The sequence below is a fragment of the Hyaloscypha bicolor genome, assembly GCF_002865645.1.
Source record: "Hyaloscypha bicolor E unplaced genomic scaffold K444scaffold_87, whole genome shotgun sequence".
Lineage (NCBI taxonomy): Eukaryota > Fungi > Ascomycota > Leotiomycetes > Helotiales > Hyaloscyphaceae > Hyaloscypha > Hyaloscypha bicolor.
Genome location: NW_020194589.1, coordinates 1,217,135 through 1,243,789, shown reverse-complemented (window position 1 = coordinate 1,243,789; position 26,655 = coordinate 1,217,135). Strand labels below are relative to the sequence as shown.

Below are 26,655 nucleotides of genomic sequence, written 5' to 3'. Positions count from 1 at the left end.
CGGCCGGCAGCATATAATAGTCGGACTTGACGTCGCGCTAAAGGGGCCCTTCCCTTTAGTCGGGGAAAGCGAGTTGTCCCGGGAAAGCGAGTTGTCCCGCACCGATCCCAAAATTTTCCAATTTATATAGAACACCCATAGTAAAAATCAATTATTTTGATCACCACCAGCCCAAATCACCCTGAAAATCAGTCAAATTCAATAGCAATGGCTCGCCTAAGTAACCTCCCCAATAATGCACTTCTCCGCGATATGCCAGAGAGAGATAAGCTCCGTGAAGCTATTCAATTCCTCAAGGCTAACCCAGAAGAGACTCCTGCGACTGCGGCACGCGCGTATTGCGTACGAAATGAAGATACAGTAAAGAAAGCGTGGCAGAGAGAGAGGAAGAAGATGGGAATAGCAAGAGTATAATGGGGAGGCTAGAATAAGATCTTATGTCCTGATTAATACGAGGCATTAATTCAGTACGCGGTATCGCATGCGATTAATAGAGGGAAAGGAGCTATAAAGCAAATGATATATAACTGTATAATGTGGATGCGAACGGAGGATAATAAGACAGCTCTATCTTGGAAATGGTTCTCTTAATGGCTAAAGAGTACTTCAGAACTCTATATGATTAAGACGAAGCCTATTACGAGCTACCGTATTGATTTCCATACCGAACAGAGCCTCCGCAATTGGTTTGAGACTAAATATCGTCCGGTATTGGAAGAAACTAGTATATACTATGGGGATCGGATATATAATATGGACGAGAAAGGAGTACGAATTTGTATGCCTGCAGGAGAGGAAGTAGTGGTTCTAATTGGAATCAAGGAGATATATATAGGAATACTAGAAAATCGCATGTCTCTTATAATAATTAAGTGCATATCTGCAGATGGCAAGGCAATTTCTCCGGTAGTAATTATCCCTGGAATTATAATTATGGTTTCTTGGTTCTACGAAAATATGACCGGTTATAAGGTTATTATAGTCTCTCCTATAGGATATACGAACGAGGGCATTTGTATGGTTTGGTTAGACTATTTTATTAAGTATAATAATTGCGGTCCTAATAAGAAATGGCATATTCTCTTGATTAACGGAGTAACTTGCTATTAAGCGGACGATTTTATCCTAAAAGCTACGTTTAATAAGATATGAATCGTCTAATTCCCCTCTCACCAAACCCACTTACTTTAACTATGTGATATTAGTGTTTTTAGGGAATGGAAACACTACTAACAGGTTAATATTATAAATGCAATTCGCTCGTACGAGCCGGAATATAACGTCCAGTGCTTCTTTCGCGATCTTCCTGGAATACGGGAGAAGACATTTACTATTCGTATAATTAAATACGCCTTTCAGAATACTAGAATTTGGCCTGTTAGTTTCAAAGCAGTACAGAGAAAGCTTAAGGAGTATAGTAAAAAGAGAAGGAAAGATACTGGCCTTTAATTTCTGGAGTTTGGATCTGAATCGGAAACTGAATCAGACGCAGAAAACGCAGAAAACGCACGATTTACCACGCCTGCTCCTGCTCCTGTTTACGAATACTAATTACCTACCCTTCCAAAACCTTCTTCTTTATATAACGAATGCGTTCTATGGCTCGATAATCTCAATAACAAGATTCTGGATACTTTAAGCTCCTCCCCTCGCAAAGAGTATTCAGTCACGATTAAGGCTACTAAGAACCACCTAATGCTTGGAAGTTTACAAGAGCTAGATGCCCAGAATGCTCGCAAGGCACAGGTTAAACGTCATAAGGCTAAGCTAAACGTATGGCTTAGTTTCCAAAGGGAGAGGTGGTTAAATGCATCTAATACTCTGGAAAAGAAGAAGATTAAAGTGAGAAATATAGCAGAGGAGGAGCTAAAGAAGGCTAAAAGACAGCTCGCAAAGGCTAAATTAGCTGAAAAGGAAGCTCTCAAAAGAGTAGGAATCGCCGTACGAGCGGCAGAGAGAGAGAGGAAGAAGAGAGTAAGAGATCTGGAGGCACAAGCAAGGAAGCAAGTCCTTGGAACTAATATAATTATCCCTCCCGAGCTTCTAATACCAATTCGCGATCCCCAAACCGAACCTACGGAAAGCGAGCTTGAAGCCATTCGAATTAAGTACTAATTACTTTATGATAAGGTAGCTAAGGAGCAAGCTGAATTCGATCGTATATAGGCCGAAGATCCCGTAATCTTTACCGATATCCCTATTAATCCTGTAATACTTGTATCTGAACAAGCTTACCGGGTAAAGGGGAACCCTCTTAGTCAATTATATATACGGGCAATATTAGAGGAGTCTAGGGGATTAGATAAGGAGGTAGAGGAGGTACGAGAGGGTATAAATAGTGGGGTTAGTAGGGAGGAGGTGGTTCTGTATTCTTTACTACCTAGATTAGTAATATTAACTAATTTAATAGCTCAAAATGCAGATTTTGTAGCATTAGAGTAATGAGAGATTATATCCTTAATTACGTATTAATTTAAGGGTTATTTGGTTATGTGGTGTAATTCAAGTATCTGCGATTATATAGAAATTTTGGTATAGTGCGGGACAACTCGCTTTCCCGGGACAACTCGCTTTCCCCGACTAAAGGGAAGGGCCCCTTTAGCGCGACGTCAAGTCCGACTATTAACCCAGTGTGGGCTCCGATAAGCTCGATAAGCAATAATTAGATAATCGCACTAATTTGTCGATAATCGATAATTATTAATAATTGGCAATAATTATCATTCTAGGCGGTAAGGGGCCCGGCAGAATCTGCCCCTCCTGCTCTCTATTCTAATTAATTAATTAATTAATTAATCTTTATACTAGTTCTTTAAAGAATATAACTAATTTGAGATATATTAAAAAAGTAATAATTTGAGTTATTACTTTATTAATCTAATAGCTAGCTAACTACTTTGCCTTAGATATAAAGATTAATTCCCTAATACCTGACCTGGTTACTTTACTAGTAACCCAAGTAAACTAACTATTCTATAGTACTACTATAAGGCATTTGCTAATCTTACTAATATCTATTATTTCTAATCTTATTTATTAGACTAGCTTTATATTCTTTTTCTAGATAGTAACCCGCTTTATATAAATAGCTATAAGATTTATTACTAGAATTAGATTAGTATAAAAATTAGTATAATTAAGAAAAATGACTTATATTTAAACTCTATAATAAGAAGTACCTCTATAGACTCTTATAAAGTATATAAAGCTAAAGCTTAGATATATATATCTTATCTATTCTCCTAAGCCAAAATCTCCTTTACTAATTAATAAAATAGTACCTTTGGAATTAATAAATTAGTACTTCTCTAATATTTTCTAATTTCTTAAAGGGCCTTAGCTATAAATCCAGTTAGTAGATATACTAATATTTTTACTAATTAACTAATTACTAGGTCTAAACCTATATTTTCTTTTCTTTTATATAATAGTAAAAATATAGTCTTTTCCGCTAAGTATTTTTCTTGGAGCCTTACTTATAAGAGCCTTTCTAGAAATAATATACTTGCTATTAGTTTACTTAGTTTATACTATAATTAAATAATTAACTAGAAATTATAATTACTATATCTTAATTAGTATAGTAATTAATATAAATTAAGAGATATATTATAGAAGAAGTTAATTAAGGAATTAAAGTAGTATAATTAAAAGAAAAATATTAGCTAAAATAAAGTAATAGGAAAGAATAAGGTAATAGCTTAAAATTTTTTTTATATACTTTAAAAGTAAATTATTTTATATTATAAAGTTAATTTTATTTTACCTTATCTCGCTTATCTTTTAATCTTTTCTTAATTACTTAATTATACTACTATATAACTTTATACTATAACTTATAAGTTAGTATTCTAATATACTAATTAATCTATTAATCTTTATATAAATTATTCTTATAGTATATTTTATAGTAATAAACTATAATTAGTATACCAAATATATTAGTAATTATAAAATATTACTAATTATTATTAAATTATCTCTAGAGCCTAAAATAAGTCTATATTTATATTATATTAATTTTTATACTAATTATAATATTATAGGATAATAGCTATATTAATATAATATCTTAACTAGCCTTTTCTATTAGATCTATTTATACTACTACTTATAAGAGAAAAGTACTAACGGATCTATCTTAAAACTCAAATACTATAAAAGCATATAAGTATAATAAAGCTCTTATAAAAGACTCTATTTATACTAAGATTAAGAAAGTAAAGGCAGTAGATTAAGGTATAATTATAATAGTAAAATGCAAGGTAATAAGCTCGGTAGTATATAAGAGTACTTTACTATTAAGATAGCAGGAAATAGTATAGAAGTCTACTATAAATATTAAATTAAGGAGGTATTTTCAGAATATTCCTATACTAATCTTTATATTAATCTGGCTTTAGAAAATAATAAGAAAAGAATTAGAAAGCAGTTAAATAATTACTTAGCTATAATAAGTATAGTAACTTATATATAGCTTGAGATAATAGTAATTCGGTATAGGAAAATATTAAATATAATTCCGAGAATAATATATAGTTTAAGAAAATATAGAAAACTAAGGAAAAGTTTAATTAAGAGAAAGAAATTAAGCGAGTTTTAGAGAATAAAATAAAAGAAAAGACTAATAGTATATAAAAAGCTTTAGCTAAGATATATAATTTCTTTTTGGATTAGTATAAAGATTAGTATAAAACTAACTAAAATAGAAATATAAGTATATTAAGTTTATAATATAATAAGAAACTTAGTAAAAGAAGAAGAGATCCTTATTTTATAAGATTAGATTATTATATAATAGGTATAGATTTTACTTATTTTTATATTAATTACTAATTATTATATAATAACTATATTATACTTATTAGTCCTACTAAATTCTTTATATTAGGCAAAAAGGCTATTTAGAGAAACTTGACTAATTAGGTATAGGGAAATAATAAATGAATTAATTTTCCTAGTCCTATTACTTAGTAGCCAGAATCCGAGGCTAAGTTAAATACTACTAGCTTTTACTTTTTTACTAAATCTCGAAAAGGCCATAAAATAGTAATATTACTAGTATATACTAGAAAGAAGCTAAAGAATAGCTTATACTAATATATTTTCCTATCTAACTCTAAGTTATAGGTTATAGAAAATACTATAGCTATTTAATAATATTTGAGAAACTTCTTTAATAAAAGTAATAGTTAGCTAGGTATTATATCTTTAAGATACTAGGAGTTATAAATTATAAAGAAAATAATTATAATTATACTAATTTTTATACTAATCTTATTATTCTTTACTAGTATTAATAAAAATACTTAAAATCCTACTTCTTTTCTAATACTTTAAATATTTTACTATCTCTAAAGTCTTAGCTATTATTTAGGTCCTATTTTATAATACTATATAGTAAATACCTGAAAAGATTTATTTTACTTTAGTATTTATTACTAGAATTAAGAAAATATTAATTACTATAAGTAAGAGTTTTAGCTAGTATCTTTTTTATATATTTTAATACTATTATTAAAATATAAATAAGTTCCTAATATTATATAATTCTTTCTAATAATAATTCTTGTATTTATCTTAACTTACTAGCTATATATATTTCCCTAATATCTGAGTAATCTTATTAAAATTATCTAGTTCTTTTTCTACTAGCTATTTAATCTCCTTAACTAATATTAAACTATTAGGAATAGATATCTAATTTCAATATTTCTCCTAAAGCTTTTTAACTTTAGTTAAGATAAGCTAAATCTATCTTTTCTCCTAATTAGCCCTAATATACTTTATATAGTAATTCGGATAAAGTATAAAAGTAATAGTATAAAAAAATATATTATTAAACTTATAATAATATATATTAAAGATTTTCTACTCTTTCCGGATTTGAGTATAAAAGTCTTTATTATTTATATATATATTCTATTATATTATAATTAGTATTATTAATTCAAGTAATAAAGATTAGTATAAAGATTAGTATAAAAATTAGTATAAAAATTATTACTTATTAGTAATTTATTAAATACTCGAATTAAAACATCTATTATAAAAAGTACTTAATTAATAGTTATAGTATTTCCTTAAGTCTCAAGAATAGTTCTATAAAATAGTTTAAGAAAGATAGAAATTATCCGAAGCCTTTTCTAGTTTTCTGAACTAAGGTAATCTGATTTTAGATCTGCGAGATACTTCTTATAATAAGTATTAAGATAAGTATATTACTAAAGAATAATATTAAGTATTATATACTAGCTATTCTATTATATCTGATTATTAAGAGAAATTATTCTTCTAGTAAGAGCTTTAAATCTAGTAATCTGACTAGGAAAGTAACGAATATATATAATAATATTATAAAGCTAGCCTAATAGTTCTAAAAGTCGAAATTTCATTTGTTTTTCCTTATTACTTAATAAGGCTTCTAAATTTCCCAAGTTCTTTTACTTATTAAGTACTTCTAATTCTTTATTTATAAAAATATTATAAAATAAAAAGGCTTATATAGAAAGATTAATAATATATCCTAAATAATAAATCTGCTATTATAAAATATCCTATTCTAATTCTTCTTTCCTTAGTAAATAAGCCTAAATAGCTTAATATAATATACTATTTATACTAGTATTATTACTAATAATAGCTCCAAGTTATTTAATAATATTATAGTCTTAAAGTATAGGTTATAAAACCGTAAATTAGTCTTCTCCTAAATAACTTAATATTATATAAAGAGCTAGAAGGGCCTTTATATAATTCTTATCTTATTATTTAATAAAATATATAATAATACCTAAAAGAAAATATCCTTATAGAAAAGTTCAGATATTAAGAATAAAATAAATACTTAAAACTATAAACTAGAGTTTTCATTATATAATATTCTTTAAGCTAACCTAATACTTCCCAAGCTTTTTTCTTATATAAGAATAAGTTATAGAAAGAAAGAGCTAAGATTCTGGATTAAGTATTTAATAAAAGATATAAAATTCGGGCTATTTAATTACTTAAAAAGATAGATTATAGATAATAATTAATAAAATTAAAGCTTTATAAATTACTACCTAATTAAGGTATTATTAAAAGATATATATATTAAGTTTAGTTATTTAGCCAAATAACTTTACTTATAAGTAAAGCTATTATAGCTAGTTAATTACTTTTAATTAAAGTAGACTAATTTCCGATCTGCTCTTAATAGTAATATTATATACTAACTTGAGATAATTATATTAATTAGTAGAGACTAAAGTCAAATAAATATTTAGTAGATTTTTCTTTTTATAAGAAAGATAATAGTAGTATTTAGGTAATTCTTTTATATCTAGATACCCGAGATAAGTATAAGCCTAAATAGCTCTTATAAGTTCTCCCTATTTAGAATTAGATTTGGATTAAATCAAGTCTATATTAGTAGAGGCTTAATAGATTAATAAGGCAGATTCAGAAGCTATATTTAAATAATAGAAGATAAAGTACTATTATATATTAAAGAGAGAATAAAAGAAAGTATGAAAATTTTAATCTTTTTTAGAAGAAATAGTAATATAAATCTTAGTATTATATATTAAATACTAGCTAGTCTATATTATATAATAGACTATTAAATAGAAAGTATAATAATATATATATAATAGTCTACTTTTATACTAATCTTTATACTAATTAGTTTATAATTAAACTAGAAAGCGAGATATTCATATAATAGGACTTGCTTAATAGCTAGCTAGGCCTACTTTTATTAATAATTATCGAGGCAATAGGGCTCGCTTAAGGGCTGGCTAGGCCCACTTTTATTAATAATTATCGAGGCAATAGGACTCGCTTAAGGGCTGGCTAGGCCCACTTTTATTAATAATTATTAAGGTAATAGGGCTCGCTTAAGGGCTAGCTGGGCCCACTTTTATTAATGGAATTATTAATAACTGGATTAGATACTAGCTAGTCTATATTATATAATAGACTATTAAATAAAAAGTTAAAAAATCTAATAGTATAGTAATAATAGTATATTTTTATACTAATTTTAATACTAATTAGTTTATAATTAAACTAGAAAGCCGTAATAGGGCTCGTTTAATAGCTGGGCCCACTTTTATTAATAATTATTGAGGTAATAGAGCTCGCTTAATGACTAGCTGGGCTCACTTTTATTAATGATTATTAAGGTAATGGGGCTCGCTTAATGGCTGGCTGGGCCCACTTTTATTAATGGAATTATTAATAACTGGATTAGATACTAGCTAGTCTATATTATATAATAGACTATTAAATAAAAAGTTAAAAAGTCTAATAGTATAGTAATAATAGTATACTTTTATACTAATCTTAATACTAATCGGTTTATAATTGAACTAAAAAGCCGTAATAGGGCTCGTTTAATAGCTGGGCCCACTTTTATTAACGATAATTATCGATATTAATCATTTATTAATCGCTTAGCCGATAACAATTACTAATCGATAATCCCGATCGATAATTTATCGGAGCCCACACTGATATAACCGGCTGTGGCTATGACGTTCTGCTGCAGCGTCGGCATTGTATTCACTCCAAATTGAACATTGGCGATTACTCTCAAACTCTACTTAAGTTTTTATCTTCCTATGTACATCCTCTCGCGACCTCGTCACCTCGACGAGCCTTGCTAGATATATAGCATCGATTGGATCTCCGTATTAGCGCAACATCCACAAAATCCGTCAATTATCGACTCAACGACTCATTAACACTTTTTTTTCGGGTTCTCGAACACAAGTGCAAATCATGGATCTAGTGCATGGCACATGCGCTGAGAAGTTTGGATCGCTACAGAAACTGCTGCTTCAATTCATCGAGTCAGGTGAAGAACTTGGAGGATCTATCACAGTGAACATCGACGGCCAGAATGTAGTCGACATCTGGGGAGGTTATTTCGATGAAGGCCGCACTCAGCTTTGGGAGAGAGACACAATTACAAATGTCTTTTCAACGACAAAGACTGTGACAGCGCTTGCAGGACTCATGCTGGTTGACCGAGGATTGCTAGACTTGAACGCCAAAGTCTCTCAGTATTGGCCCGAGTTTAATCAGAGCGGGAAAGGGGACATCGAAATTCGCCATGTGCTAACTCACAACACCGGTCTTCCAGGCTGGGAGCAGCCAGTTTCCCTGGAAGATGTGTGCGACTTTAAAAAAGCTACCACGATGCTTGCAACACAAGCCCCATGGTGGAAGCCAGGAACTGCTTCTGGCTACCAATCTTTTACTATGGGGCACCTCGTCGGGGAACTCGTATTCCGAGTCACAGGGAAGACGTTGAAGAAATTTGTTGCGGACGAGATAGCCGTACCGCTCAAGGCTGATTTCCAAATTGGCGTTTCGGATGCAGATTTGCACCGTGTATCGGATGTAGTACCGCCAAAAGCAGACGAAGTCCATTTACAGCCAGGTTCTGTCCAATACAAGGTGTTGAAAAACCCCAAATTCCATTCTAGTTCTGCCAACAGCAAATTATGGAGGGAAGCGGATCTCGGCGGGGCAAATGGTCATGGCAATGCGCGGTCGATCGCACGGATACTCTCCGCCATATCGCTAGGGGGTAGGGTGGACGGCCATGAGGTTCTCTCTCCGACAATTATTAACACTGTGGTGGAGGAACAGTCAATGGGTCAGGATATGGTGATAGCAGCACCCGTCAGATTCGGCATGGGTTTTGGCCTTACTGGGAAAGACACTTTTGTGGATTGGCTTCCCACTGGCCGTATTTGCTTCTGGGGTGGTTTCGGCGGATCGATTATTATCATGGATCTTGATCGGCGCCTGACAATATGCTATGTTATGAACAAACTTGATAACGTGGGACTGGGCTCAAACCGAGCGAGGGCTTACGTTAAAGCAATTTACCAGGGGCTCGGAATTTGTCTTAATTGTTAATAGCCTAAATGAACCACTGAAGCAATGAGCCGCATGGTTGAGTGTGTTACAATTTCACTATCGTTTATGTTATACAAAGTGTGCGTCCATTACAAATGCTGTGTGATATACAGCCTTAAAATTCCCAGTCAGGTCGTATCGTACATCTTTCTGTGCATCTTCCTCATCCTCGTCTTCACTAATGACTTAGTCTTCTCTAAGTAAGCCCCAACCAACTCCTTGAGAACATTACTGCGACCATTGCCTTTGGTGCAAGTGCACTGCGTCTCTTTGTCAAGATCTCACCTGCTATAGAAAAGACTGGCTCAGATGGCACGCTGATAGCTAATATTGTACCACATTCTCTCGCCAACCAAGACAGGATTAGATAGAACGTCTGAACGCTTTTCCGGTGCTTATTCGACGTCTGCTCTATCTTCAGCTTTGAGAGAACCTTATTATGTACTGTTGACCATCTTCTCAAAATCGGACAGCCTGGTTCTGCCAGGATGGTCAAGTCTTGCGTGGAGTCGTTGACTTCTCGTGAACCTTGGGTTCGTACTTGCCTTACCGAGTTGTGGATCTACCCTCCTCTCGAATCTTAACTCTGTAAAAATTGTTTTTCTTCGCTGGGTCAAGGAAGTGCTCTGCCTTCCTATCCTCAAGACGCGATGCCATTCTAGGGACCCTTCATCTCCTCCATTCGTATTGAATTGACCAAGTGACATCAGATTCGAATTAATCCCTTGTATATAATAGACGTCGCGCAAGATTGATGTCCTAGCAACTCCATGATATAGCCAAGAGACCCTCACATCTCCACTGGACTTAGAATCCTCGATACGAAGGCGACGGGCGAAAAAAACCGTCCAAATCCCTTAAGCGAGAATTTGCGCAATCTTAGCCTTGCGATAAAAAATTTGTCGTAATTGTAACTTAAATTTAATTCCAGCAAAATTATTATAAAAGATAGATCTGCTTCTTCTCTATTGCACAAATTAAAAAGTAAAGAGTTTAGACGTTGTGTTGAACCTTAGTGTGATTTTCCACAGGTAGCGATTTTGGTATTCCTCGCGATTTGGCAGGTGGCCGGTTTTTTTCGCCCGTCGCCTTCGTATTACCATTTGCCGCTGTAATTAGATATTAAAATAATGCTGGGGGTTCGAAAGGAAGCAAGGTTTTTTCTTTCTTAAACACGTTATATTTCTATTAAGAGGCTGGGCTCCTAAAAAAAAAAAAAAGAAATTGGGGGAAACGATTCCAAGCCGAGTTTCTGTCTTCGAAAGTCGACCGGAAAATCGACCGGAAATGTTACCGACTGCGCCAGAAGAGCGCTCTATACGCAGCAAATGAGCTGCAACACGGGGGTTTATTCAAGTCATTTCAAGTCAATATTCATAGAAGTATCTCTGAGAGTGAAGCAATCTAGAATTCACTCCTACCCAAGTATCACCCAAACCCAGAACTCCATTTTCCAAGCGTCACAGGTCCAAATATCTCACAACCTCACTCCCTGCAATTCTTCCGAAAACGTAACACTCCAACAAACTACTCCCACCCAGTCGATTCCCACCATGCACACCACCCGCCACCTCACCCGCAGCCCAAACACCTTCTATCTTCTCCCCACTCGCATCCAAAACCTCAGACTTCTCATTGATAACAACGCCACCCATCGTAAAATGTACAGCTGGCGTAACTCTTCCCACATAAACTACACTCCCACCCGAAACTTCATCAGGCTTAAGCTCCCAGTGCCCGAAATACGTCCTCCCAAGCTTATCCTCCTCCTCTCCCGCCGACGCAAGACAATATTGCTTCACGGTCCTCAAGGCCTCTTCTCCGAGTTCCGAGAGCGCGCATTTGTGCATAAGTCCTTTGAATATGTAGAAGTCCATATGTGAGCTCGCGTTTTTGTAAACCCCTTCATCAAGCACAAGCTGGACGTCCCACTGCTTTGGAGTCTCTTCACCAAGCGGTAAAGCCGTAACAGCATCGGTAACGACCTTCCTCGTCTGCATCTCGTTCACAAACCTTCTTCCCTTATCACTCAATAGCAAGCCCCCTTCCCCTCTCAACAGTTCCGCAGCTAAGAACTTCACTGGGCTCAAGAGATCCTTTGGATCCACGAATGCCGTGGGATGGACTTGTACTTCTGCCATATCGAGGAGTTGGGCTCCGATTTCCGTCAAAAGGGGTTGGGAACCCGGCCGAGCGTCGTTGGTAGATGGGTATCCGGCGAGATCAGGGCGGTATGTTGCGAGCAAGCCGTTCGCGTCGCCTGCAAATCCTCCAGTAGCGACGATGACCGGCCCTCTTAGTTCCTTCTTCTCGCCATCTTCACACACAAATTCCACACGATCAACTTTTCCACCCTCTTTCAAGATCCTGGTAACCACGCAGCCGGTTTGTATGGTAAATAAAGGAGAAGTCTTCAGCTCCTTGACCAAAGTAGAGACGATGGAGAATCCTGGTGGTGTTTTTCCTGCCCCGCGATGCGTCCTCGGAAAACTGTGACCCCCGAGTTGCGCAACAAGTCTCAAATCCACGCCCTTCTTCACCAACCAGTCAATACACCCACTTGACTCATTAACCAGTTTTCCCACCAGCTTTTCCCTCCTTCTGTCCTCCCCTGATGACGAGGAAAATGCAACGCCAGAAGAGGTGATGGTGTCAGAATAGAAGAAGAGGTCGGAGAACGGAGGCCCGGGTTGAAATTTTGTTGGTGCGCCGTTGATGCCGGATGAGGCTTTGATGCTATTCCCGCCGGGTTTGGGGGAGCGCTCGAGAAGCGTGACGTGAATTTCTTTTGCCACGAGCGTCGAAGCTGCTGACAAGCCTGCAAGTCCGGAGCCGACGATGATGGCTATTTTTGCTTCTGATGACATTTTGGCTTTGCTTTTTGTTTGAAAGGAAAAGGATGGTGGGGATGAGGTGAAGTTGAGCTGCCGCAAGAGGATGGATGAGAGGGCGATGAAGAGGGAGATGCAGATGAGCGTGAGAATTTTTCTTCGAGACATTGAAGCTCAGAAGAGGGGGTGGCAGAAGCATTTATATACCTGCATAACTTCTATCGTCTCACATAGAAGCCGTGGAGGAACCGTGGTGGGTATTTACTCGTGGCACGAGAAAATCAGGTGATGCTTGAGCAATCAGGTGATTTCATTGTCATGGTCGCGTGTTCAGAACGTGACCAAACTGCCAGGGCTAATTAAGCCTGAACCCCCCAAAAAATACGGTCCCAACCCATTCTGCGCTAAGCCCCTCGCGCCCTTGCTCCCTCACCAAACCGGCCGCCCGCGCAATTCCCCCTCCCGCCTCGCGCCTTGCACCCACCCCAAAAATTATTATACGAGCCTAAAAAATTTAGATTCTGAAAGCACGCATGCAGTTTCACAATTCTAGAATCAAAAATTAGTCAAAACGGCCTGTGAAGGCGGTCAAAAAGTGCTTCTTTTTCGCGCGTATGTTACGCTAGCGAATAGCGCTCGAGAGCAAGGGCTTTAGGGTACTAAGCGAGCCCTAAAGCAGGCACTATATTCTTTAAAGAATACTCAGGCGCTTCTACCACCATGTTGTAAGCCTCTCTCTCAGATCCATTTTCTATTCTTGTCGTTGACCCACGTCGCATGATATATCTGGCGAGACATGGCTGATTTGGCTGCTTCGACCCGCTCTGTTGTGTTCCGAGTTACAGGGCTCCCGGTCGGCAAGGCTGAGGAAATCGTCACCTCGTTGACGGCGATCATCAACCAACGCCTCTCACCATCGGAGTTGTTGCAAATAGAGTACACCGTCTTTCCGATACCCTCATGCGACAATATACATACGTCTTCGGCATTGGTTGATTTCAAAAATGGTATTCCACTATTCCTCAGCCACCTCGTCAAGCAACCTTTGGAAGATCATCCAGTCGAGACAGACCATGGAGACATCAATTTTGATAGGCACTTCTTTGGTTTTACACAACTCTATTACCCAGACCTAGCATGCCCAATTGACGCAGAGCAAGTCCTACGAAATTTCGTGATTCCGCCAATCGCTAACCTCTTTCATCTAGTGTCATTGCGATCACTGGCATCGATGGGCATGCATACGGTTCGTGGAGAGGAAAAGGACAGCTGGGTCGAATGTGGCTACGGGACTTTCTATCGAAGGACCTGCCTACTTGTCGTACAATGATATACGGTTATAACTCGAAGCTTTCGAGTCGGGGTATCGACAAGATTATGACATATGGCATGGAGTTCATAGAAGCGTTGAAGCAAATCAGGAATACCCCGGAGGTAAGATGCATCGCGTCAGTATAGTAGAACTGGCTAATATTGTCGTTTGCCAGCTCCAGCGGAGGCCGATAATCTTCATAGCCCACAGCTTTGGAGGCATCATTCTAGCGCACGTAAGTCCCTGCCTGAACTTGTAAGATTCAATTAATTAACTTACTGGATACAGTGTCTGGTGACGGCGAAGCAAGCCGACGAAGAAGATCACCCAGCTATTGCAACACTTCACAAGGCAACTTACGGCATACTGTTCTTTGCAACTCCTCACAAAGGCCTGGTGATCGACGATATTCAGACCATGCTAGCGGGAACAGAAAACCATCCCCGGAATACGCTACTGCAACAGATCAACCTCAAGTCCGACCTCTTGATCTCTCAATTGGGTGATTTCAAGAACTTGATTCGTGACCGAAAGATCGTTAGCTTCTTTGAGACGGAACAAACTCAAAGATTAGAATGGGCAAGGAGCTCCTAACCGGAAAGAGAGGAATGAATGCTTATGGATGCCACAGGACCTAACAACTCAATCATGGGGACGAACTGGGAGCTATATCACTGCCGTTGATATGAACTCTGCCATTTTGGAGCTGCCGAGCCAGATGGAAACACCAATCCCTTTGCATTCCGACCATTCAAAAATTATTAAGTTTGAAAGCAGGAATGCACTAGGATACAAGTTTGCGTTGGAGAAATTAAATGGTTTCGTGGCGGATGCACCCAAGGTTGTTTTGGAACGATTCTCGACAAAGAAGAGGAAGCATCCCGCTGATGATGCAGATGGCCATCCGAAGAGGGCTCAATCATTTGTTGAAGACAGCCCAGATGAGAACAATCAGAGAGCTACAGGTTAGAAAATTCTCAATATCTCCCACCTCAGATGTCTCCTGACATAGTCCACTTCGAGATTGTTAATTTCAATCTAGCTCGGAGTTTACGTCAGACTGTGGACATGTATCTTGAGAGCATTGCACTTCCATCGACTTTCATTGCCAAAATAGATGCTCCACAACGCCAAGCTACGGTTGCCGCGCGTTCCAATATACGCCCATCTCTGGATTGGTTCTTCGACAGCCCGGAATTCAGTACCTGGATCTCTGGAGAGTCATCCTCATTTCTGTGGTGCTCAGGGATACCGAAGTCAGGGAAAACCGTATTGTCGTGTTGTCTGAAGAACTACCTGAGCGTCAGGGAAGCTCATATGCGTCGACGAGAAATCATTTCAATATTCTGTGCTTCGGTTAGAGAACAAATGGGATCGATTGAGATAGAGCGTATCCTTGGCTACATTGCAAGCCAACTCCTACGGAACAATAACAATAGATTACAGACTGTGTCTCAACAACATCCTCTACGAGACTGGCTCCCCGCATGCATACCTCTACCCTTTGAGGGAGACTTTTTAAAAAGCTTATGGGGCTTGATCTGGGATTCGATGACCGCCAGTTCTAACTGCGAGATTATTTTGATTCTTGATGCTGTCAATGAGATCAGACCTCAGGAGGCGAGAGAAGCGTTTCTCAGTAACATAGTCACACACTTTAACCGTGCAAGGTCAGAGAAACATATTACGATAAAAGTTTTCGTTACCTCACTTCCGTTCGGGGATATTCAGAAGGCTTTCAAAGACCTACCGAGCATAGAGAAAGACAAAGAACGACAAGGTTATACTCCCAAACTGATTTGATACGAAGAAATTTCAGTTGACATCATAGCAGCCTGTCTGAGGACGCTCCGCTGTGAGGAGTATAATGCCCGTCAGAATCGTATTGAGACAGCAGAGGAAAATACTGGCGATTGGATCTTATCTCACCGCGCCTTCGAAACTTGGGATAAGAGTCCGAACTCGAGCTTGTTATGGCTACACGGAAAGCCTGGAAGTGGAAAGTCCACGCTGGTAAAGCGAGTTGTCTCAAAGATGAAGTCGATGCAAGCGAAGCGTCGCAATATATCTCATTCAAACTATGAGAAGACGACACGTGAAGTAGACACGGAATACGTCGACCAATTAGCCACTGACCACAATATCATCGTTGCTTCTTTCTTCTATAGTTTTAGGGGCGGGAAGAATGAGACTAGCCATACACTGATGCTCCGATCACTGCTATATCAAATTCTTAAAGACAACAGCAAGCTTTTCCCTCTTTTTCAATCGAAATACAGAGAATTGCCGAAGAGTGAGGGCAGTCCAGAATGGTCTTATGAAACCTTGAAAGAGGTATTCCTATCACTTTACAATTGTCAAACTCCACTCCAAATTTACATCGTTATTGACGCTATGGACGAGTCTGATGAAGACCAGAGACCGGAAATACTCAAATTTCTCTTACGGCTATTCTCATCAAAGTCCCTATGCAAATTCAAAGGCTTGATTGCTAGCAGACCCCACGATGATATTTGGAGGTTCCTGAATAAATGTGGTCGTATCATTCTTCAAAATGAAAATCGTCGAGACATCGAAACAGTTATTATCAAAGGTTTAAAGAAGCTCTCGGAGAATAATGGCATTCCTCAAGAAAGGCTGAACAGAGCGCGCGTTTACTTGATCGAACATTGCGACGGTGTATTTCTCTGGGTGTCTATAGTTTTGAGAGAGTTGGACGAACTGGTTCGCACTGGGTTCAGTGGCGACAGCCTCATGGAAGTGCTCGAGAGCCTTCCATCCGACCTTGTGGAATTGTACAAACACATTGTCGACCAGCTAAAGAATGGGCCCGACAAAATCAAAAAAAGGGGCCAAAAAATGCTAGTTTGGACGGCTTTTGCAGAACGACCTATGGCAATTGAGGAACTCGGAGATGCAGTAATAATACCATCGGATCGTGAGTCATTCACTCCCAGAGATCATTTCATTTCAGAAGCTCGGATATCTCCTTTCGACCGACTAATTGGAAATTGTTGTGGACTGTTGGAGGTAATTAATACTCTGACCGTACTCATAGAAAGTTTAACTAATTTCCAAGCAGATCCGACCTGGGAATACAGTTCAACTTCTACATCAAACGACAAGAGATTTCATTCTCGACAAGTCACGTGTCGCTGAGCCGTTTGATACCAACGAGTTGCAAGGAGACACGGAAATTGCAATTGTATGTCTGAGATACTTGGAACTGATATTGCAGTCTGGAGGAGGCCTTGAACGAAACGAGATGCACGAGATGCACGAGATGCAAGAGACGCAGGCCTTTGTTAACGAATTGTCCGATCGACCATTGCTCGACTATACCCTTGCTTGTCTTCCAAAACACCTCGGCTACTTGAGACAAAACCATGGCGTACCGAAGCTCGTTGAGGACGAATTGACGAGACTCATTGAGACCTTACAGAAGAGTCCACAATCGCAGGCTTTTAACCTGCTAGAGCGATGGTGCGAAAAGGATCTCGGCCGTTGCATCAGACCCAAAATAGATCTAGCATTCGCGAGGCGGTCGAGAAATGCGATGCTGTTCGCTGCAGCAAGAGAAGGACATGTGAGCGTCGTGACATCGTTACTTGCAGCCCACACTGGAATTAACGGCTTGTGGGGTGGTCTCTCTCCGGTAGGAGCAGCAGCATCTCAAGGCCACGAGGCTGTTGTCAAGCTGCTACTCGAGAAGGGCGCCACGGTCGAGGCGGGGGACAACTATGGACAGGTAGTGCTGCATATGGCAGCTACGGGAGGGTATGAGGCTATTGTACGGCTGCTGCTGGAGAAGGGAGCAAATGTCGAGGCGAAGGACGACTATAGACAGACGGCGCTGCACCTGGCAGCTAGAGGAGGGCACGAGGCTATTGTATGGCTATTGCTAGAGAAAGGGACGGACATCGAGGCGAAGCACAACTATGGACAGACGGCGCTGCACATGGCAGCTAGAGGAGGGCACGAGGCTGTCGTACGGCTATTGCTAGAGAAAGGGACGGACATCGAGGCGAAGCACAACTATGGACAGACAGCGCTACACATGGCAGCTAGAGGAGGGCACGAGGCTGTCGTACGGCTACTACTAGAGAAGGGGGCGGACATCAAGGCGAAGGATAACTATGGACAGACGGCGCTGCATATGGCGGCTAGAGGAGGGCACGAGGCTATTATACAGCTACTACTAGAGAAGGGGGCGGATATTAAGGCAAATGATAACTATGGACAGACGGTGCTGCATATAGCGGCTAGGGAAGGGTACGAAGCTATTATATGGCTATTACTAGAAAAGGGGGCAGACATTGAGGCAAAGGATGAATATAAACAGATAGCGCTGCATATGGCAGCTAGAGAAGGGCACAAGGCTATTATACGGCTATTACTAGAGAAGGGGGCAGATGTCGAGGCAAAAGACAATTATAAATAAATAGTACTATATATAATAGCTATAAAAGGGCACGAGGCTATTATATGGCTATTTACTTCTCTTAATTTAAATTTCTAGTTATGTCTTTATATTTTATATCTTTATTCTTTTTACTTATTATTATAATTTAATTAATTAATTAGAAAATATTTTATATACTATAGAAAACTATTTATATTTCCTATATATTATAATAGAAAGTTTACTAAAAAAAAATCTAAAGAAATTATATTGGGGAGATTTTAGGCTTTATATTTTATTATATTAATTATAGTAAAATATATAAGAATAAAAAATTTCTAATTACAATTACTAGAAAATATAGCCTATATAAATAATATTAATATAAAAATAACTATTATAGTTTTATTTATTTTATAATATAATTTTAGAAAAAAATATATTCTTAATTAAAAAATAAGATATATTTATAAATTACTTAGTTATAACTAGTAATTTAAAATAAAAACAAAAATAAAAAATACTATATTTTAATTAGTATTTTTTTTTAAATAAAACTAGTAAAATAGAATTAAAATATTAAAATATTTAATACTTTAGTTAATTATAATAACTACGGAGGTACAGCCCATAAGTTTTACTATAGCACTAGCAGGGGTCTAATCTTCAAACCCTTATAACGCAAGCACGAGGTGCTATAAAAAACAAGAAAAAGAGATAATACAATCGTATACGTATATGCGATAATAATCGAGTTTACTAGACTCTTTTATGTCGTGTTTTGAAAGAGTTATAAGGGTGCGAATTTCAGCGACCCCCTATTAATTTGGTTGCTATGGTAAAACTTATGGGCTGTACCTCCGTAAAATGATTAATACCTAATTTCGCTTTATTTCTAAGGCTTTTACTAAATAATTATAAGAATTATAGCTTTATATAACTTGTTATAAATTAATTTAGGCTATTTATATTTATATTTTAATTATTAATAATTTCAAATATTATTAAAATAAGCTTTTAATTTCTTAATTTTCTTTTTTATTATATATTTTCTCTTTATATTTTTTATATATTATTTAAGCTCTAGAAATAAGTTTTATAATAAGTACTCGAGTATTTTTAAAATAATAAATTTAAGCTTTTAATTTAATAATATAATAATAAGTTATTACTATTTTCTTAATTGGTTTTAATAAAATTTATATTTAATTTTCTTTTTCTAATTAAATAACTTTAAAAGTATTTAATTAAGCATTTCTTTAAATATTTAATTAAATAAATCTAGTAATAATAAAAGCGCCTTTCTAATTAATACTTTAATTATTAGTATTTAATTTTTAATTATTTAATTACCTCGTAATAAATTGCTTTTTAAAAGTTAAATTAATTAAAATATAAAGTATATAATAATAAAATAATATATAAGAAATTAAAATAAGCAAATTATAAAGTAATATTTATAAATATAACTAATTTCAAGAAGCAATTCTAATAAAAAACTAATTGAAACTTGTTTTTAAAGCTATATATATTTCCTTATATATTCTCTAATATTTAGCTAAAATATATAAAATCCTTTATTTAATTAGAAAATATAATTCCGCGTAATCTATATAATTTTAATATAAGTATTACCCAAAATAAGAAATCAAATTCACGATACCTGACGTTTACTTATACTCTATTATATATACTTATTATAATAGCTTATTATAATATATAAAGAGCTCTTTAAAAGGCAGCTTCTTATAATAATAATAATTAGCTTATTTTAGTATATTATCTAGTTTTATATACTTGCTATAGTAGTTACAGGCCTTAGCTTAATTTTAGTATAATTGCACATCTAATTTCAAGTGGTTTGGGTTTTTTGGTGTTTTGGTGCTCGAGTGCTCGATTACTCGAGTGCTTTGGTGTTTTGACCCTTCACCGCCTAAAATCCTGCCCTAGCCGGGATCGACTCAGGAAATCCGCGGTTTGGTATATACGCGAGTCATGTCATGTCCTCTTCACGGGAATCTTTCCCTCGCTTCAAACATCAAACGAAGGCAGCTTCACACATCACACCTAAATTTTCCGACGCTCATCTCTGCAATTCGCTCGTCCCCATACCTGCTCGCTGGTCTTCATTTTATTAACACCACAGACAAGGCATGGACGTTAAGATGCCGATCAGCTCATCAGATTACGCATCATCTGCTCGTCAGTTGTGGGCGCCGCGAGGCTATCGAAGACCGTTCAGGGGGCGCTTACTGCGATCTCTGTGAGATCTAAGCCAGGACATTCAATAGCGGGATCTTTATATCTGTATGGTGTGCACAGGTGTCGATCTTTGTGAGGCTTGTGAGGGATGCCTTGTAAAACGGGGTAGGAGTGGAAGGGATGGAAGGGATGGAAGTGGTATTGTGGTGAGGGTCATGAGTGTATTTGATGCGCGATCAAGGGGTGGAGAGGGGTGAATGGGGTATTTTGAGGTTTGGGGAGGACGGACAGGAAAGCGATGTTACAGTGAGGAAATTGTGTTTGGGGAATGGCTGGTCGGGGCGCAAGAGAACTTGGTTGAGGTTTAAAAGATGTAGTGAAGTATTGAACTGGGATCGATTTATCGGTGGAAAATCGATATATTGGAGATTGACAATCTGTAGAATGACTAGTTTTGACTAGATACAGGAGAGTGATTCCATAAAAAACAGAGGGAATGGGTTCCCTAGCTATATTCCTGATTTCCAGCCCACCATGTGATTTACCCCGCACTTACTTGGTGGTGGGAACGATTTACCAATCTGATTCCTGAACGTACGTTTACGGAACGTAATCGAATAGCTATACTAATAAACGATTAGTGTACTCGTATGTAAGTAATACCCAATAATCGGACGAACTAAATTAGTGATTAAACCTGGAGTGGAAGGAATGGATACTAGCCAAGCTAGCTAGTTTAATACGCCTCCTCCTTACAGTCGAGGTTTGACGTTAGTAAGGCTAATAATACCTAGCTTTAAATATAGTAGTTCAAAAGCGGGTCTAGCCAATAATTTAGTAAGAATATCGGCTATTATTTCCTATATAGGAACGTATTTGAGTATAATATTCTTGGTATTAATATAGTTCCTAATAAAATAATATCTAATATTAATATACTTGGTTTTCTGAGAAAATCGTATGTTAGTAGCTAAATCAAGAGCTCCCTAAGTGTCCGTTTTTAGCTCGATTAGTTCTATAGGAATCGATATTTCTTTAAATAGTTGCTTTAGCTATAGGGCTTCTTTGACTACCGGAGTAAGGGCAATATACTTTGCTTCTATAGTAGCAGTTACTATAGTTTTCTGTTTAGTACTAGCCCAGCTAATTACTCTACCAAATAGGGTAAAAACCATACCGGAGGTTGATTTACGGTCCTATAAATCGCCTCCATAATCGGTATCTGAGTACCTAATAAGTCCTTTAGATAAAGCATTATATAGAATGCCTATATTAAGTAATCCCTTAATATATTACATTATACGCTTCTATATAGAGCTATAGGAGGCTTTAGGACAGGAATTGGAACGTCCCAAATACCTAGCGGCATAGCAAAAATCAGGTCTTAATACTAGGGATAGCTATATAAGTAATCCCGTATAATTCTAATATTCTGTAATATTAATATCTTTCTCTTCTAGAACTATAGCTTGAGCTATTAGTATAGAAATAGGGATAGAACCTTCTATTTAATACCTTTGGAGTATATTTATATGTGAGGTATTTATTAGTAAGTAATAAGACAATAGAATAAATTAGTATATTATAAAACCATAGTATTAAATTCAGTACAGAACTAATCTCTGTCTCTCCTATAAGGTCCAGGGAAGCCCTCTCTAAATAGGAGGCCCCGATGGCATATATATAATTAGTAATTTATAAGCCTAATATATATAATATAAATAGTAGTTAGTTGGGATATTAAAGGGCTACCGAACTCCCTAATTAATATCTGTAATATCCGAGGTTTATTATATGCCCTTAAGTTATATATAACCCTGTATATATTATAACTATACCCCCCTTCTAGGATCTTATTCCTAAGATCTATTAATCTATCCTAGTAAATATTTAATTAATTATTTATTTAATTAATATAAACTTCTAGTATCTTGGGAGGTGGTTTTGCTAATATAATCTGGATAATAGATATAAAAATCGTCTAATTAGATCGGGGCTAAGTAAGTAAGAAGGAAGGGTAATTATATCTCAGATATAGGGGCTAGCTAGTAATTACGATTTTATTTGGGATCTGAGTATTCTAATTAGCTTAATCCAAAATACTAAGGTATTATCCTATAAAACTAATACTATCTATTAGATCTCGTATTAGAATAATCTAAATAGCTATATAGAAAGTATTTAATAAATATTCATATAAGAAACCCATATAAATGTTTCTGAGGTCCTAGAGATTATTTACAGGCTCCTGAAAGTATATATTAATTAGTTATACTAGTTTCCGATTAGAACTAATATGAAAACTAGTAATTAATCCAGGTAGTTCTCTACCTCTATAAAAGGACCTCTTTATATTACTATATACTCTTTTCCTTTCTAATAATTATATATATAACTTTTTCTATTATTACTTTCTAGCCTCTTTTTCTGCCTTTTTCTAAGTCTTCTTTAATTATTTTTAATTAATTTCATAATATCTTCTTCTAGCTTTATTATCTATTTCTATAATAATAAATATAAAGGTAACCTTATAGCCTTCTTTCTTATTACTAGTAGATACTTGAAATATTTCAAGTATTTACTTATTAATTCCTTTACCTTATATACTATAGTACCTAATAAGAAGAATTATAACTATTATAATAAGAGTTCTAAGTCTTATATATTAGTAAGTTCTTTAGCTTTAATATTTATTAAAACTAATATAATTTCAGATTTCTTACTACTTATTAGAGGCTTACTAGTTCTGGGAAAATACTATTATAACCTTTAAGAAATTTCTTAAAATATATCCTAAATAGTATTATACTAATAAGAATAATATTATTAATTAGGTTTTTGAAAACTAGAAAAATACTAATAAGCTTCGGAATTCTTCTTCCTGTTTTAATAAGATAGATAATAATATTACTTAAATTAGTATCCTAAAAATAAGTTTTTTCTAATATATTTAGGTACTTACTAATTCCTTAAAGAAATACTATAATATTTACTTTTAAGGTATTAATCTTATTACTGAGCTTATTATCGAGATTACTAAATAGTCTATTATTAGTATTTTAAATACTAATAATATAATACTTATAGCTATTCGGGACCTAATTTTAGAAGTTCGGGCCTTTTATAAGATATATATAGCTATTATAAGTTCCTTACTTATTTCTTTTAATATTCTTAATACTAATATTATTATAGTATAACTATATCTTATTAAGAAATAAGTAAATTCCGGAAAGTATTAGCTAATTCTTTACTAAGTCCTAAATAAAGCTAGTATTTAATATTCTTACTTTAGAAATTAGGAATTTATAGGAATTAGAGTTTATTTATTTAAGATATCTATAACTAGTCTATTTATAATAAATCTTTCTTAATTCTAAACCTTTTTCTAATAATTTAAATATAATTCTTATAAGCCTTAATAAAATCCTGGAAAACCTTTATAGATAAAAAATCTAGAAAAAGAATATCTCTATTATTATTCTAGGCCTTTTCTTAGCTATTTAGGTCTTCTTTTTCTTTTAAATAGCTTTTTTCTTAGTAGTTCAGAATTCTTTTTAATCTTAAAAGATTATTAAAAGATAATTTTGGATTCTAAGCTATAGTTTCAGTTATATAATTTCAGAAGTTCCTTGAAATTTTTAAAATTAGGGAAAATAAATAACCAGGTATTATAATCTTTAGGCTAGGCTTTCTATTTAATTAAATATTATTACTTCTTACTTCTACTATCTTATTAGTAATTAATAATAGCTTTTACTTTTTATTCTTATTCTTTATTATTATCTACTAATTCCGGAAGTTTTCTAGAGAAATATAAATATGGCTTTTAATTCTTTTTTACTATATATTTTTTAAGAAAAGAAATATAGAAAGTTAAATATAAATAATTATATATATTTAGTAATTCTAATTTATATACTAAATTATTAATATATTTAAAGATCCTAAATAGATCTATAAATTTTAGCTTAAGCTTTCCTATCTTAAGTTTAATATTTCTTATTAATAATATTATCTAGGCTTCTTTAAAATAGTATTTAGCTAACCGGTACTTATTATAATAAGTTTTCCGGATATTTTATATATAATATTATAAATCCTTAAGCTTTTTTTACTTTATTTTAAGGATTTCTAGCCTCTTATATATAGCTAGTATCTCTTCTATAATCCTATTCTTAGAATTTTATAGAAGTTAAAAATAATATCTATAATATATATAAAAAGATATATTCTATAAAACCTAATATTTTAAGTTATTATATATAAATTCTATAAAAGATAACTTTTTAAACTAGTTATTTTTTTGAATATTATAATAATATCTTAGGTAATATTCTAGGGCCTGATTCTGTTTTTCTATCTAATTATTTATCTAAGAATAATAAGCTATACTTAAATACTATTTATATATTAAATAAAAGCAGAAAGCAAACTAGAACTAGCTAGTAAATACTATTTCTTAGTCAGAAATAATTCTATTAGAGGAGCTAAAGATTAAGAAAATATATTTCTATATAATTTTAGTAAGCTCCAGAAAGTTAATAGTCTTATAATATATAATATATCTTGCTATTTTAGAGTATTAGTTAATAACTATAAGAATTATATTAAAATCGGGACTTCTTACTAGGTTCTTATATAGTAGTAGACCTATAATAAAATTTATAGAGATCTTATTCCAGGGTCTCTTAAGCTATAATAAACTACTAAGTAAACTATATAGTAAATACTTCTTTACTTTAACTCTCTAGTAAATATTATATTTTTAATAATAATTACGAATATCTCTTTCTATATTTTCCTAATACTAGGACTTTCTAAAGAGCTCGAGAGTTTTCTTTATTCTATAGTATCTAGTTATTAGGTTATTATAATAAAGCTTTATAATTTCTTAATATAAAGCAGGATTATTAGATATAATAATTCTTAAATAGTACCTAAGTAAGCCTGAATTATTTTTCCAGATTTCTTTTCCCTTAGTATCTTTCTTATTAAGCCTCTATTTTATAATATTCTAATATTAAGAATTATTTCTCTAAGTTACCTAAATAATATCTAGAAAGGATTTAGATAAAGGGGCTAGTACTATAGCTTTTTTAGTAGCTATATATATCTATATATAGGGAATTAGATATTTATAATTATCTAATTCAAAAACTCAAGAAACTAAGAAGTTTTTAGTTCTATTAAGTAATATAATTATAAATATTCTTATTATCTTAGCTATAGTAATAGAGCCTTTAAGGCATTTCCCTATATCTTACTTCTTAACTAATTTTATAATTAAGGAATCTATAAGATAATCTATTTACTTGTCTTATAATAAATATTTCTTCTTAGCTATTACAGATATAGTAAGTATTAAATAATGCCTATTTTAAAAAAAGAACTCTTTAGATATTTATAAGGACCTCTGAATTATAACTATAAAAGCTTTCTTTAACTTATTCTAAAAGGTTAGAAGCCAAGTTATATTAATAGAACCTTTTTTATAATTAGGTCTTCTATTAGGTCTATTTACTGGATTTGAGGCGCCTCTATAATAAATAATATTAAAATTATATATTATAAGATATATTATCTAATATACTTAATAGCTCTCTAGATATTTTATTTCTATAAAGTATTAGAGGTTATTATAGTCTATAATAACCTTAATTATAAACCTGGACTCTTTAAGGTAATAGTACTAATACTTAAAGGCTTTAATAATTATAAGTAGCTCCTTATTATAGGTACTATAATTATATTTAGTTCCAGAGAATTTCCAGAACTAGAATACTATTAGATACTAGTATTTTTTTGGGCTATTACTAGGATTAACTTATTATAAAATAATACTAGTAATTACAAATTTCGATATATTAGTTTTAATATAAATCTTCTTAGAAAAGTCAAAATAGATTAGGATAGGTATTATAGTAAAAGCTTTTTTTAAAGTCTTAAAGCTTTTAGTCGCTTTATTTATTTATATAAAGGAACCGGATTTC

The 26,655-nt window shown here is 34.4% G+C and overlaps 5 protein-coding genes across 5 annotated transcripts; 3 read left to right on the top strand and 2 right to left on the bottom strand.

Moving 5' to 3' along the window:
- Nucleotides 1-8,576: 8,576 nt before the first annotated feature.
- Nucleotides 8,577-9,952, top strand: K444DRAFT_613590 (beta-lactamase/transpeptidase-like protein). The gene has a single exon (XM_024880380.1). The coding sequence runs from the start codon at nt 8,767-8,769 to the stop codon at nt 9,913-9,915; it is 1,149 nt and encodes a 382-aa protein (XP_024735642.1). The 5' UTR covers nt 8,577-8,766; the 3' UTR covers nt 9,916-9,952.
- Nucleotides 9,953-11,256: 1,304 nt separating this feature from the next.
- K444DRAFT_613589 (Flavocytochrome c) lies at nt 11,257-13,002 on the bottom strand. The gene has a single exon (XM_024880379.1). The coding sequence runs from the start codon at nt 12,912-12,914 to the stop codon at nt 11,376-11,378; it is 1,539 nt and encodes a 512-aa protein (XP_024735641.1). The 5' UTR covers nt 12,915-13,002; the 3' UTR covers nt 11,257-11,375.
- A 427-nt stretch (nt 13,003-13,429) lies between these two features.
- On the top strand, nt 13,430-16,683 carry K444DRAFT_415699 (uncharacterized protein). Its single transcript, XM_024872661.1, has 8 exons — nt 13,430-13,901; nt 13,955-14,180; nt 14,234-14,293; nt 14,347-14,637; nt 14,690-15,023; nt 15,101-15,838; nt 15,893-16,303; nt 16,477-16,683. Exons 1-8 carry the CDS (start codon nt 13,543-13,545, stop codon nt 16,551-16,553), a joined length of 2,496 nt encoding a protein of 831 aa, XP_024735640.1. The 5' UTR covers nt 13,430-13,542; the 3' UTR covers nt 16,554-16,683.
- Nucleotides 16,684-18,291: 1,608 nt separating this feature from the next.
- K444DRAFT_530406 (uncharacterized protein) lies at nt 18,292-18,459 on the bottom strand (the record flags this gene model as incomplete). The annotated part of the gene is made up of 1 exon (XM_024874897.1): nt 18,292-18,459. A coding segment is annotated over one exon (168 nt), but the record flags the coding sequence as incomplete, so codon positions are not given.
- Nucleotides 18,460-20,508: 2,049 nt separating this feature from the next.
- K444DRAFT_613588 (uncharacterized protein) lies at nt 20,509-21,399 on the top strand (the record flags this gene model as incomplete). The annotated part of the gene is made up of 1 exon (XM_024880378.1): nt 20,509-21,399. A coding segment is annotated over exon 1 (230 nt), but the record flags the coding sequence as incomplete, so codon positions are not given.
- Nucleotides 21,400-26,655: the final 5,256 nt, after the last annotated feature.

Excerpts from the sequence above, each read along its gene's own strand:
- K444DRAFT_613589 (XM_024880379.1), bottom strand. The coding sequence starts at position 12,914 with ATGTCTCGAAGAAAAATTCTCACGCTCATCTGCATCTCCCTCTTCATC.
- K444DRAFT_613590 (XM_024880380.1), top strand. The coding sequence starts at position 8,767 with ATGGATCTAGTGCATGGCACATGCGCTGAGAAGTTTGGATCGCTACAG.
- K444DRAFT_415699 (XM_024872661.1), top strand. The coding sequence starts at position 13,543 with ATGGCTGATTTGGCTGCTTCGACCCGCTCTGTTGTGTTCCGAGTTACA. Across the intron at positions 14,181-14,233 it reads AAATCAGGAATACCCCGGAG|CTCCAGCGGAGGCCGATAAT; the intron begins GTAAGATGCATC and ends GTCGTTTGCCAG. Across the intron at positions 15,839-15,892 it reads GAAAGACAAAGAACGACAAG|CCTGTCTGAGGACGCTCCGC; the intron begins GTTATACTCCCA and ends ACATCATAGCAG.